The sequence below is a fragment of the Equus quagga genome, chromosome 17, assembly GCF_021613505.1.
Source record: "Equus quagga isolate Etosha38 chromosome 17, UCLA_HA_Equagga_1.0, whole genome shotgun sequence".
NCBI classification, from domain to species: domain Eukaryota; kingdom Metazoa; phylum Chordata; class Mammalia; order Perissodactyla; family Equidae; genus Equus; species Equus quagga.
Genome location: NC_060283.1, coordinates 47500272 through 47515322, shown reverse-complemented (window position 1 = coordinate 47515322; position 15051 = coordinate 47500272). Strand labels below are relative to the sequence as shown.

At 38.9% G+C, this 15051-nt stretch overlaps 1 protein-coding gene across 1 annotated transcript in view; it reads right to left on the bottom strand.

The window, feature by feature from the left end:
- Positions 1-15051, bottom strand: part of FARSB (phenylalanyl-tRNA synthetase subunit beta) — a 75562-nt gene that overhangs the window by 30231 nt on the left and 30280 nt on the right. The window contains exons 14-15 of the mRNA XM_046644412.1: positions 14224-14316; positions 10530-10647 (exon numbers count right to left, since the gene is read on the bottom strand). Coding sequence (XP_046500368.1) covers positions 10530-10647; positions 14224-14316 — 211 coding nt within the window. The remainder of the gene's footprint in view (positions 1-10529; positions 10648-14223; positions 14317-15051) is intronic.

The window sequence follows — 15051 nt, the reverse complement described above, 5'->3', positions numbered from 1 at the left end:
AGCATGCCGAACTTAACCACTACACCACAGGGTCAACACCCAAAATGTAGTATTTTAAAAAAGAATTGCAACAATCCAAATGAACCATGATGGATACTAGATAAATAAACTGCGGTTCAACCATACAATGGAATACTACTCAGCAATAAAAGAAACAAATCGTTGACAGACTTGACAACTTAGATGAATCTCAAGAGCATTATGCTGCATGAAAGAAGTCAGTCTCAAAAAGCTAAATATAATATGAGTCCTTTATATGACATTCCAGAAAATGCAAAACTACAGCAACACAGAAGTGATGGTGGTTACCTTGGGTTAGATGTGGAGAAAAAAAGTGACTGCAATGGGACAACATGAAGCATTTTTGGGGTGATAAAACTGTTTTGTATCTTGTAGTGATGGTTATAAAAACCTAAACTTGTATTAAAATTCATTAAAAAGAGAGAGAGAAGTGCATAGCATACAAAGGTAGACTCAAATTCACTGGTGATCATTTAACTTTATAATAGGTATATACACTTGTGGCCCTTCAATAAATACTGCAGGAGACCACTGCTCTAACAGAACCACTGAATGAATTCTGGCTTCATTTTGCTTTTGAAATTAGGAAAAAAGGGGCCGGCCCCGTGGCCGAGTGGTTAAGTTCGCGTGCTCCGCTGCAGGCGGCCCAGTGTTTCGTTGGTTCGAATCCTGGGCGCGGACATGACACTGCTCATCAAACCACGCTGAGGCAGCGTCCCACATGCCACAACTAGAAGGACCCACAACTAAAATATATAACTATGTACCCAGGGGCTTTGGGGAGAAAAAGGAAAAAAAATAAAATAAAATAAATTAGGAAAAGAGAAAGAAAAAACAAATGTCTAACTGGAGGAACAAACTGAAAAAGCTGCTTCATATAAACACACGTTGAGCAAAAGTTCTTCCAGATTTATTCCCATACATTATAGCTACTAGCCATAATTGACACAAAACATAAGAGTATCTTTTACCTTCCAGGTATCCAAATAAAACATGGGTCTTTTAAGATGATGTCTTCTACCACTGAAGTAATATAAAAGTGAGCACATGAACAAGGGAAAAGGAAAAGGGAAACTAACATTAACTGATTACTGTGTACAAGGTACTTACTACCTACCTATCAATCTGTCTATAATCTTATTTTCAAGACAACCATGTAAGGTAGGTTTTATTATCCCTAGAAAATAGAATAGGGGAAATAAGATGGAGAAACAAAAGCTCAGATTTTGCCCAAAGTCAAACTAACTGGCTGGAGGTAACTGTAATTAATTACATAGCTAATAAGTTACAAAACCTGGATTTGACCAGGATTGTCTGACTCTAAAATCCATGTTCTTTCCGCTATACAATGGAAATCTCTAAATCTCTAAAGGATTTAGACGAAATCTCTAAATCTCTAGAGGATTTAGATGAAAACAAACAATCCAAGTATAAAGACAAACTTATGTATGGATATATTCCTACTTAATATAGTCAAAGATGTGCATACTTGAAATGTTCTTAATATGATAAACAGATGTTTTTACTTTTCAAAAGTTTTCATGATATTTAAGAATTCTAGTTCAGTAACTGGAATAAATTATTTTTAGAAGTCAGTCAACTAAAGTTTCTAGCCATCAATAGTATTGTAACTCGTGGAAAGTGTACTCTGAGTTAAACATGTGACTGAACACACATGGAGAAATAACTGTTCTTGCCATGTAACATGTTAGTACATACTACGTTCAAGGTTCTCCACTCTAGGTATCCCGAGATGGGAGAGGTCAAAGCCAGCACAGGGCTTGCACAGACTAAACCCTCAGCAATTCTTTTCTGGCTAAGTGAATCAGGCCCAGAAAGAGAGGTAAGTACACACAAATAACTATTAAACAAGGCCAGGACCAGACAGTGGGCCACGTTCTAAGTCAGCACAAGAGCCAGCTGATATAGGAAAGTGAGTAGTGTACTGCAGTCTCTCCACCATTTCCATTTGCAAAGATAAAGAAATTTGGTATCTAAAAGCTATAATTGAAGGTGTAAGAATATAGGTTAATATTAAAACCAGGCAGGAGTAAAACCTCACTAAACCAACCACGCACATAAACTAAAACGAGGGGGCTGATTCCTCTGTAGGAATGAACGAATGAACACTCTCTTTCCCTCTCTCCTTCCCCCTCTCTCCTTGAAGGGAAAAAAATGAAATGAAATAGAACTAAATTATCCCTTTCATATCACTGACTTGCTCCTGGGTATCTTTGCCATGTGGTACCCATTTGTTGGTGTCACATGCTTCCACTTTAACACACAGACACACACTGAAACTACTTTGTAGTCCATTTTTGCTGAGAGAGAATAGCCCAACAGTAATGCCACCATCCAGAGTTTAGCAACGTAAACTGGAAGCTTTATTTTGGTAAACTCTGCCTTGGAATACTTCTTTCCTGATCTCCAAATTATGTAAAACTTATCCTTCTGATAAGAGTTGCAACATCTGGTTTAAAGATTTAGAATTTTAAAACAAATTAATGATTTTGATGATCAGAATAATGAAACTACAATAAAAAATAGAGGACTTTAAAAAAATTATACTCCAAGAAAGGTTTCAGGATGTTTACAGCACACACACAATAATGAGCCATATATTTTTAGATTCAATTTTGCACTATTTCTAGGAAAGACCACTAACTTTTAGGGCTTTGTACTAAACCTACCATAAGAATTAGATTAAACTCATTATTTAGGTGCCCCTCCCAATTCCCACCACTGACTGGCTGGTTTTTCACATTTCCCAAGTGCTACCACTCCCTCTAGACTATCTTGATAAGACATTCCCTCTACTGTAGCTGAATGAATTAAAAGAGAAAATAACCACATACTCAGTTCCACTCATTCCTCCTCGGAGAAACTGCTGGGTATGGTGAAATTCCCATTTCCTAGTATTTTGCACTGAGGGACCATATTACATCACAGGAAGTTCACTGACTGCACATCACAAAATAAGAACTATTCAAATTCCATGCCAAAACTAGGGTTTGTTGGAAATGCCTCAGTTCTTTATAATTCACTTAACAGACCTCTTGTGTCATGCCATCAAACAATTCTGCTTTTTAAATGGGCCTGCCAAGTATGTCAGCCTAAATTACCAATGTATTTCCCAGACTTCAAAGCACCGCCTGGAGAGGCTGATCTAAACCACCAAAGGAGGGCTGGCTGGCCGCCATTCTGTATGCTGAGAGGACGTGCCAAGTGATTTTTTTTTTTAAAAGAAAAAAGAATGGTACATGATGTCCCTTAGTAGATGACTACTGCATACAACTCAAATTTTTAGAACAGGCTCCTGCCTATTTCATCAAAGTACCAACGATTAAAAGCAATGAGAGGTGTTATGTTATCATACATACTGCAGACTGGAAAAGGGCAGAGTCTCCAAGGGAATTTTCCCACCCCTATTCTCACATTCACCTAGAAGCCCAAATAAAGACACGAGGAGAAAGCCCACCGGGAACCAAGAAGACTCCCAGAGTGATCAGTGTCTGGCACTGAGCTTGAGGTTAACAGTCTGGCCAAAGCTCAGGAAACGAAAGAAAAAGCACCTTGATTTTAGTCTATTCCATCCAACAAATTTATTTACTATTGGTACCCAAGAGACCGCAGCTTCTACTGAAAATTTTACATATCTCCTGAAGAATTTTAGTATAGGTCTAAATGCTTCCCAAAGGCTACAAGAATCCTGTGAAGACATACTCCTTAAAAATTTATATCTAATGTGGGAAAACAGGAACCTTTATACACCCTTGGTAGGACTGCAAATTTGTAAAAAGTCCTTTTCAGAAGAGAATTTGACAAGATAGCAAACATTTAATGTGCATACCTATGGACTGATCGATTCCATTTCTAAAAATACATATTTGTATAATGGTAGAAATATTCACAGTGACAGGCATATTTTAGCAAAAATCTGGTAATCTAAATATTCATCATAACCATCTGAGTGCATCCATACAATGGAATATTATGCAGCTGTTAAAAAAATGAGGTGGACAGTGCATGCTCATAGGAAAAAGCAAAGTGTGGACTAGAACAGGTAAAGCATAATCCCATTTGTGTAAACACTGAACAGTATTGATCTGTGTCCACGGCTATATGTAGAAATGTAAAACATATGGTTGCATACGAATAGAAAATGTCTGGCAAGGAATTCTAAGAGCAAGATTAGGGAGAAGTTGAATGCATATATTTTTTATATGAAAAGAATAGAATTAACTCTTAAAAATATATACTCATGAAAGTTCTTAAAGATATTACAAATATATTTTCATTTTTAAAAACAAACAGAAAACTTAAGAACAATTTTCTGTACAACACTTCTATTAATTATAGCACTGAAGTACAAATTTTTCTTTTTTAAATAATGCTGAAAGCAAAGAAACAAATGTGAGGAAAAATTTATGACCTCAATGCATGAAGGAAAAAGCTATATCCTTGTGGGTTGGCTTTTATTTAGTTAACATAAACCTGGAATGGATTTTTATCTATTAAAAAAATAAAATATGCAATGCATGACAGAGCACATTATACTCACGTTAGCCGATCTTAACTATGTGGAACCGAACGTACTAAAATAACTTTCTGTATTAAAAATGATGTTATTTACACAGTTAAGATGCCATCACATATGCGAATGATGCTACTTCAAATACTGTTAATGTCAATGTTCCTTACATCCATATTTTTTGAATTATTAATTGGAAATTCTACATGCCAAAAATATGAAGTAGTAAAATTAGATTAATCCAGACTGATGACATAAGCTCTCTTCAGAAAACCACATTCCACATGTGGACACTAGATAATCTTCTGTTATTTGACAGCAGCAGAATTAATGGACAATTTCTCAGAGCTGAAGTATTTCACAAGCTCATAATGAAAATGTTTTTATTGAGCTCTTTATCAAGCAAAGAGTTATATAAAAAACTGCAAAGATCTGGCCCCTATATTTTAGTAGGTTACAATATAAGACAGATACACGAACAGTACAAACCAACAGCAAATTGAAAGAACAAACCGAATCATAAAAGAACAGTGAATCAGTTATGCTCCATGCGGCCATGGTGGTTTAGGGAGAGAAACGAACAAGAATCCTAAATATATATTACAATTAAGGTTAAAAAAATACTCTGGATTTCCACATCTAAAGTAGGCTGGGTAAGAAGATCATTCTCTGATTTAGAAAAGCCTCAGGGAGAATGTGAAATTTTAGAAACTCTTTTAACAGTGATTCGGGGGACAGAGGAAATGCAGCTTCTCCCAGGCCTGCAGCAAGGCTTCGGAGAAAGCAGAAATGGTCTGAGTGAGAAGCGAAGGCTGGCGGTTAGGTATGCTTGCTTACACAGGTGAGGTAACCGGAGCCCTCTGAGTGGTCAAGGGCCTTCAACCTATTCCATCAACTATAATAATACATATATTTTTTTTGATGAGGAAGATTGGCCCTGGGCTAACATCTGTTGCCAAGCTTCCTCTTTTTATTTCTTCTCCCCAAAGCCCCAGTACATAGTTGTAGATTCTAGTTGTAAGTCATTCTAGTTCTGCTGTGTGGAATGCTGCCAGAGCATGGCTTGATGAGCAGTGTGTAGATCCACACCCAGGATCCAAACTGGCAAACCCGGGGCCGCCGAAGTACAGCGTGTGAACTTAACCACTCGGCCACAGGGTCAGCCCCCATAATAATTATAAAACTCCAAATTCTTTAAATGCAATAGTTGAAACTAAAGTGCATGGCAGTTCTTCATAAATACACGTCAAACTGACAATCGGACGATTGTATCACGCTAAATCTAAGTCACTCTAAATACTTCACAAACTTAGCCTTCTTTCTTAGTCTATCATTCCTTTTAAACTTAGACTCAACCAGTGATGCGTTTTCTACTGCCATTTCTGTGAGCTTCTAGGCATACTGGCAGCCTCAGAGACTACTGTGGCATAACCTGTGATGGCAGAATTCAATCTGCATTTAGTACAAAGCCAGAAGGTTGGAATTCACAAAATATAGTTGCTTTTCTAGGCATGAAGGTTAGCAATTCACAATTGCTCCTCTGAAGGAATTTTTTGCTCTTTTGTTTATAGTTTAGTTATTCTCGACTTGGAACAGAAAAAACAAAAGTATCAACAACTGAAACCAACCAGTAACTGACCGCGCAGCCTGATGTGATAGCTTCAGGGCTGCCTCTACTAACTTCCTGCTACAACGCTGAAAATCTACCCCACAGCAGAGTCTGCATTTAACTTCTCGTTCCAAAGACAGATGCCACTCTGCCCAGGAAAAGGGATAAATCAACTTAGCCTCCTGAGTCATGACTAATTTTTAAATCATGCAGCAACTTCGGATCTTACAACTCAATGAACGCAGTGGTTAGTTCAGCCTCAAAGAACTGGAATGTGTCAGACTCAGAGTTGAGAAGTGTGCCTGACTGAATTGCTAAATGGGCAGCCTGACAGCCTCGCAACATGGACGGTCAGTCCAAAAGTCCACATTAGCATAAGAAACTGTCCAGGGAGGTCAAGCGCGAAAACAGGGGCTAGTAGTTTGTCTTTACTCTTACAGGAATGCATGTCGGTCAAAAGTTGTGGGACACATATTGAAATCCAGTAGAGATTCCTTTTGCATTTCCATTTGGGAAGATGTGCTTGCCTACACAAAAGTGATATGAGGCTGAGTGTTGGGTTTCTCCTCAATGTTACAGAATGACTTAGTGGCAGTTGTCACTCCCTTCTCTGTGCTATCAGGGCACCTTGCACATTCCCTTGGAGCACTCTGTAGAATCTGTTCATTGGTCTGTCTCTCTCAAGACTGGCAACTCCTCTTATATTCTAAGCAGTGCCTGGCAAAGAAAAGGAACTCAAGAATACTTTTCTACCAGTGCAATGAATGGGACTGTGTTGCCCACTCTTGCCATGCATCTCCACCCCTTTTGAACCAGTAGTATGGGTACTGTCCTCACTAATGAAAATTGGGACATTTTCATATTAACTGGAAAACTCTATCATTTCGTTTTGGATGGTCTAGAGTTCTTCTCTTCAAAACAGTTTGATTATTTAGGAGGAAAAGGCTAATGAAAATCCAACAGAGAAATGGTTACTGGTTTGAGAGACAGTAAAAACATATGTGCTCAATTAATTGAAAAGAAGTGGGTGAGGAATCACCCAAAAAACAACATTCCTATTTTCTTAAGTAAATCCCCACATTAGCACAATTTGGTTTTGTTATTCTAAAAAAACAGTGCACAGCAGAATAAAAACCAATTAAGTCAAAGGTTAGGATAAAAATGAGCCCCAAGTGCTTTAGCAAAGCCACATTAACCCTTTAAAAGCCAGCAAAGGTTTTCAAGTCATTCTAGTGGAAAATTCCCAGAGACCAGGATGCTAGGTATCTGGCCTTAGGGATTGCTGTACCCAAACAGCAAGAGCAAACACCAACAGTGCTTATTGTGTGGCTGGAACTTTTCAAAGTACAATTTCAGGGGCCAGCCTGGTGGTGTAGCAGTTAAGTTCCCATGTTCTGCTTCAACGGCCCAGGGTTCACTGGTTCAGATCCCAGGTGTGGACCTACACACCACTCATCAAACCATGCTGTGGAGGTCTCCCACACACAAAATAGAGGAAGACTGGCACAGATGTTAGCTCAGGGCCATTTCCTCAAGCAAAAAAGAGGAAGATTGGCAATAGATGTAGCTCAGGGCCAATGTCCCTCCCCCCCCCCAAAAAAAACTAAAAACAAAAAAAGAGAGAAAACAAAATAAAATTTCATTTAATCCTTATGACAAATCTAATGAAATAAGTGTTATCATCATTCCCATTGTACAGATGAGGAAACTGAAGCACAGAGAGATTAAACAAATTGTTCAAAGTTAAGCAGCTGGCAAGTGGCAGAACCACGAGTGAAAGCCCAGCTCTCTGGCTGCAGTGTCTCTACAGTGCCACGTCTCCTGTAGAGTCCTCCAAGTACACCAGATGACACGTAGGGAGTCCACACGTACACAGTTAGAACAATCCATCCAAAAGCTGCTTTTGCTATGAAATGAAATCCAGGCCTACCTAAACAGGAAACACTCCAAGGAAATGAAAGCAAATCTATGTTCTCAAGATGGTAGACTTCCTGAGCACTTTTACCTCCTCTCACTCCTCCAATCCCATTGATATGACAGAAAATTTTAAAGAAAAAGAATAAACCATAATGGTGCAAGACAAAAGCCCAAAGCAGTATCAGATGGAAATGGATCAATGGAGAAATACAGAATAGTCACAACCAAAAACAGGTATAAAAAGGGGTCTGCCAGGGAGATGAGAACTCTCCTTCCTGATGCAACAAAGTGCAGCAGGAACACAAATCTTTGAGTTGAGGCATACAGACTGGGTTTCTGGGGTTATCACCAGGAGGATTTGTCACACAATGGCCTACAGCACCAGTGCTTAAGAAGAGCTCTCTCTCAATAGGGGTTATCGCCAAGCACAGGCCGTGGGGCAGAGTGAAGTCTGGGCCTGGGCCTTCCACCTTCCTACAAACAGAAGAAAAGAAAAACAGCAAAGGCACCCCCACCCCCTCAGATTGCAAAAAAGAGCCCCATGCCAACTGGGAAAGCTTCCCTGTGGCAACTGCGGGGACTCCAGCTTGCTCCTGAGCCCCACCCTGTAGACCCTGAGCCACCTGGTGTGAGCATGCCCAGCCCTGCAGAGCCCTGGAGGGAGCCCCTGCAAACAGGGAAGACGCCTACTCCTGAAACTGTATTACAAAAGTTTTGAGGAAACCTAGTGTAATTAACCTAATCCTATATTTATAAATTTGAATGAATCACCAAGGATCAAAACATAAAACTTAAAGAACTAAGATGAAAGGAAACAAGTCAAAGTTAACAGAAAAATTTGACATTGGAATTATAACAAATTTTCAGTTACCTGTGCCAGTGGATGATTTGAGGTATAAGAACCTTCAAAACTATTTGCAGATGGCACTAAAAATGTTTTCTGATTTTTATTACAGCAAATTTACCACCCAAGAAAAATTCTACAAAGACTGACATGAAAATAAACTTCAATTCTCTAAGGATATGTGCACTTGAGACCAAAATTCTGGTCCTAGCTCTAAGTTCAATATTTTAGGCAGGCTTGGGCAAATGACCATTTTTCTGTCTTAATTTTCCTATATATTAAACGAGTACAATATTTTGTCCCATCTGCCTCATAGAGATGTTTTAACAATCAAAAGAGAAAAATTTTCCTCTTTAAAAAATTCTTTTGAAAAGTAAAAAGCCCCATACAAATGTAAGGTGATGCTATTAACTGAAGACAGGCTGCACACTGGCGAGCAGATGGAACCCAGCCTTGGTTGAAAAGTTTGCTGTGGACAGTCCACATACAGACAGGCGAGGCGCTCACACCTCTATGGTATCCACTTCCTAAGACAGGCCGATCTACTGCCAACAGTTCTTGACCACTATTGGTAGTTAGAATGAGACAATAGCATCCTCCTCAGGAGAAATGGAGGAAAGGCCTCTGCTTTTGTCAACTGATCCAAAAGAACACTCTGAATCTGTGGCGTCTAGAGTAAGGCTCACTGAGCAAATACCTCTGGGACTTCAACTGTTACATCCAGGGAACCAAAGAAACACTGCCAGCAGTGTAGTTATTCGAGGGCACCGCTCACCAAGAGATGGCCACACATGCAGCTCCAGTCAGTCAGTCAGACTGGTGTTAAGTCTGAAGACATGGGAAGTCTCAATGAGACAGACTTCCTTGGCAGTCAGGTTTAAGTACTTACTAAATATATTTATTAAATAACCACTGTGCTCCAAATATTGGGCCAAGCACCTTGCTGTACTGACACATCCAGACCATACTCAGAAGAAATAAAAACTGGTAAAACACACTTATAATCGTTGGTACAACAGTGACTGAATGGTCCCTGCTAAACTAGAATGACAAGATATCAATAACATTACAATGATATGCATGTAAATCATGTGATATAAAAAAATATTTCATAGTGCTTTTCAAGTTGAGGTTTTAATAGGGCTCTTCATAAATATTATTAAATTCTTTTAAAATTTGCTTTCTATTGAAAAAAATAAAGATAATCAAATATCTAGACCTTGCTTGGACTGATTCAAATAAATCAATCATAAGAATTAGATTTATGAAACAATTGGGAAAATTTAAATACTACCCGGATATTTGATGGTAATAAGATTGGTAATAATGCTATCAAAAAAAAAAGCAGTAGGCCTTATCTTTTAGAAATACCTATGAAAGTGTCTGATGAAATGATATGATGTCTAGGACTCACATTAAAATAAGGTGGGGAAGTGGGTTGGCATACATATAGATGAAAGAAGCCTGGCCACGTGTTGATAACTAATGAAGCTGGGTCCTGGATTCACAGGGATAATTATACTATACTCTCTACTTTTATATACAGTTGAAATTTTTGCAATAAAAACATGCTTTAAGTATACGAATAAAAATGACTTCACTCTTACCTCTGCTGGAATCTTTCACTACAATGTCAGAGATTTCAAACAGTTTCAGAGGAAGGGGCATCTTCCGATTCGCTGCGATGGTCTTCAGGAGGCCAGGAAGAAGGGTAGTGCGTGCCACCTACAGGAGAAGACGTGAAACTGCACTGACCAGACAGGAACCAGACAGACAGACCGGGTTGAAGACAAAGTGGAAAGACTCCATGGCCTCACAGGAAGACACTTCTGAAAAATGTGAGGCCTAAATACCCAAGTCATTTTCAATTTTTAATTCCAGGACACTAAAAGAACTGGAAATATTCAAGCTCCCAAACTTACAAAATGATAAATCATAAATTTGATTAAAAGAATAAGTGAAAAACTATAATTTAAATATAATTGCTCCTACTGAGGATTGGTTATTTTATTACCATTTTTTTAAATTATAGTTAGCCTTCAAGATTTAAAATATAGAAATTTTCATATCCTGCTTCATTTCACAAAGTAATTGAAGTAGATTACAAGAAATACAAATATTTGTAGGTATTTGATGTAGTCTACACAGAAATTGAAATATGACATACATCTGAAATTTATATTATAAACCAATGTTGCCTCAATAAAAAAAGAGAAAAAAAAGAAACAAATATTTAAATCAATTAAATATGAATTGACCAAATTTTTAAAAACCAGGACAAGGCAAAATGTAAATGCAATTAAAATATCAGGACAATGAGGAAAACAGAATACAAATCTGTAGGCACTAAAAAAAACCATGCAGGGCTGGCCTGGTGGCATAGTGGTTAAGTTCACTCACTCCACTTCTGCAGTCCAGGGTTCACCAGTTCAGAGCCCAGGCGTGGACCTACACACCGCTCATCAAGCCATGCTCTGGCAGCATCCCACATACAAAATAGAGGAAGACTGGCACAGATGTTAGCTCAGGGCCAATCTTCCTCACACACACACACAAAAAAAAGCAGCTGCTATGTGCAGGCTGACAGCGTAGTTTTCAGCTTGTACCAAAACTAACAGGAAAACATATATAGTTATTTCATTCTTACTATTCATAAGAAATATAAATACAAGTCCTAGTTCTTAAAAAAAAAAAAGGTAAAACTTCCCTGCTTTTGTCTGTGAAATAAATTTCTCATTCTAAGCTACAGGAGGTACGTTCGCTTCCAACACATCATGTTACCGGAAGGGTTTCATGAGCAGTGGTATGACGTCATCATTACGAGTCTGGGCTCTGCAGTCAGACTCTAACACCGTTATCTTTTGCCCAGACCAGTGCATGAGCTTCTTAAGCTGGCTTCTCTGCTTCCCCTCCCGCCAGCTTATGGTCTATTATTTTCCGCACAGAGAGACGCTTTAAGATCTACATCAGATCATGGAGCCCCCTACTCAAAATCTCCACCAGGTTTCCATCACATTTCGAATCGCACCCATGCCCTACAGGGGGCCCTCTGTGCACCTGGCGCTGGCCCCAGGCAACCTCAGTGCCTGCTGCTCCCCCTGCTTACTGCGCTCCAGTCACACGCCGCAAGCAGGTTTCCATCTCAGGCCCCCACACGTGCTCTTTCCTCGGCCTCAGACACGCTTCCTCCAGACTCGCATGCAGCCGTCTCACTTCCCTCAAGTCTCTGCTCACAGGTCTTCCCCAGAGAGCCCGGCCCTGCCCACCCTAGCTAAAACTGGCAGCTCCTCCTAAGTCCTGCACAAGTAGCAGCCAGTCCCTACCCCGTGTTGAGAAGAAGAGATCGTCCCTGTCACATTCACTTTACCCGCAAGCTGCTATTAGCCTTGGACTCGGTGCTTTCTGAAATATCGTTCACTTTCCCAACTGGAGAGAAAGTGCCCAGACTATTCATAGAAACAAAGCTACAATGCTAAAAGAAAGAAGCTTAACTTATTGGAATAAGTAGTCTAAACAAGCTACCTTTGTGAATAATTTTTCTTAGTTTTTTTAATAGATAAGCTTTATCTGCTTATTCAAAATACCTATGGCAACACACACACACACAAAATCAAACCTGAATCTAATCAACCTTCTCAATCTAACTACCAATTTATTTGAAATACAGGAGACCAAGGGAATGTATTCAGCAGTATCCTCAATGTGACAACTCTACAAGACAAATGGCCCAGTTCCTTCAACAAACAAGTGAAAGGAAGAGAGAGAGACAGAAACACAGAGATATGGATGGATGGAGGAACAACCTGGAGATTAAGAGAAACTTAAGCACATCAATCAACTTTAATGAACGAACCTCATTTGAATCCCAAATCAAACAATTAAAAAAATTGAGACAACTGGGAAAATATGAACAATGAAAATTCTTCCCAAAGTTAAGAATTATGTAGAAGAAAGAGGGGGCTTAGACAATAAATTGAGTTACAAGTCCATAAACAACTTTACATTTAATTTAACCATAAATACATAATAAACCTAGAACAACATTAATAATAGTAGGACACATGTATTGGTGAAGCAGGAGTGAAATGTACAATCTACCAAGTCTAGAAGACAGACTTTCATCTCTAATGTATTTACACAGAAATATTGATTCTTAAATGTGCTAAGCCACAGCTATTTATAGTGACATTTAATGTGTTTTTCTTTCCACTTATACAAAATAGATATTTTTATATTTTCAGATAATATCTAACGAATCATCAGATAATTCAGATAAAAATCTATAAAATATTTTCAGACATTTTATAATAGCAGTAGCTTTCCTAAAACGTTTCCTTCCAATCCTAAGATTCCCCTTGATTCTAGAAGACATGATTTTCTCTAAAGCCTGGGTTAAAAAAAGCCAATAGAGAGGGCCAGCCCAGTTGTGTAATGGTTGAGTTTGTGTGCTCCACTTCAGCAGCCCAGGGTTCACAGGTTTGGATCCTGGGGGCAGACCTACACACTGCTCATCAAGCCATGCTGTGGCAGTGACCCACATACAAACTAGAGGAAGACTGGCACAGATGTTAGCTCAGGGACAGTCTTCCTCAGGCAAGAAGAGGAAGTTTGGCAACAGATGTTAGCTCAGGGCCAATCTTCCTCTCAAAAACAAAACAAAACAAAAACCATATAGAATTGTATATGCAAGAAAAACAGAACAAGAGCTATTAGTATGAAAGAGATGACATGACTGAAGTCATTAATAAGCAAAGATATTATAACCATGAAATGCTCTTTTTTTGTAGTTAAATATCTTAATCTATAATGTAAATCATTTAACATTTACTATTAAGGTAATATCATTCTCATTTAAATATGCCTAAACTCTACACAAAACTGCCAATAAACTAGACAATTGTAATGCAAGACACAGGCAGCATAGTCAAGAACTGATGAATGACTTTAAGGCTGTACTGGGCACAGGTGTTGACTCATTTGTTACTAATGAGTGGAAAAGAGATGAAATCTGAGAAGAGTATTTAAAAATCAATTATGAAACGGAAACTTCAGATAAGAAAGAATGGGCTAGATAGCAGAAAGCAAGAATCACCTATAAAGTTAAATCAAGAAAAGATTATAAGTTTTAAGGATTTTTGTCAGCAAAGTATGTAAGAACCAACTATAAACTTATCCAAGAAGAGATTTTTAAAAAGCTCTAAGATTTTGCCATCTGAGGTATTACTAACTAGAGAGACTTTCCATAATTCATGTACTGTGTCTCAGTTTTTATCCAAACTCTTATCTACTTAAAATTCTTACCTGAAACTCAGCTGTTTTAGGATTACTTATATGGACTGCCTTCGTTGCAGAAATGTCCACACCGAGTTTATCAGCAATATCTTCTTGGGAACACTAAGAAGTACACACAAAATAGATCAGCATGGAGAAGCAATGACTAAAGTTAATATAAAAAGTCAACTTAGGATCTCCTTGCGATGCAGACTCTATATATAAATCAGTAAGTTAATAAGCTAAGAATAAACATACTAATTAATTCAGGGCCACAGCAGATGCCATTTAACATTAATAGCTCTCTTATGACATGTTCTAGCCATGATACAGAGCTACAGGGTCCATCTTTCACATGGAGATGGTGGTGTGTCTGTACTCGGGCCCTCCCTAAGACAGCCTGCCACTGACATCACCAGTGTAAACTCCTACCATGCCCTACCCACACCTGAACCTTATGCTTTTCCCTACCTTTACCTGAAATGCCTCCGCACCCTACTTGTGGCCCTCCCCCAAGGCCCTCCTTAAATCACATCTCTTCCACCTCTTTCATAAACATATCCCTAGTGACTCTAGTCAGAAATTCTCTCTCGGGGTGGGCCCAGCGGCATAATGGTTAAGTTTGTGTGCTCTGCTTCAGCGGCCCAGGGTTCCCTGGATCGGATCCTGAGCGCAGACCTACACACCAGTCATCAAGCCATGCTGAGGCAGCATCCCACACAGAAGAACTAGAAGGACATGCAACTAGGATATACAACTATGTACTGGGGTTTTGGGGAGAAAAGAAAAAAAAAGAAAGAAATTCTCTCTCCCTCCTTGGTGTTCCTATGGCTTTCCATTTTGACTACCGTCGTAATC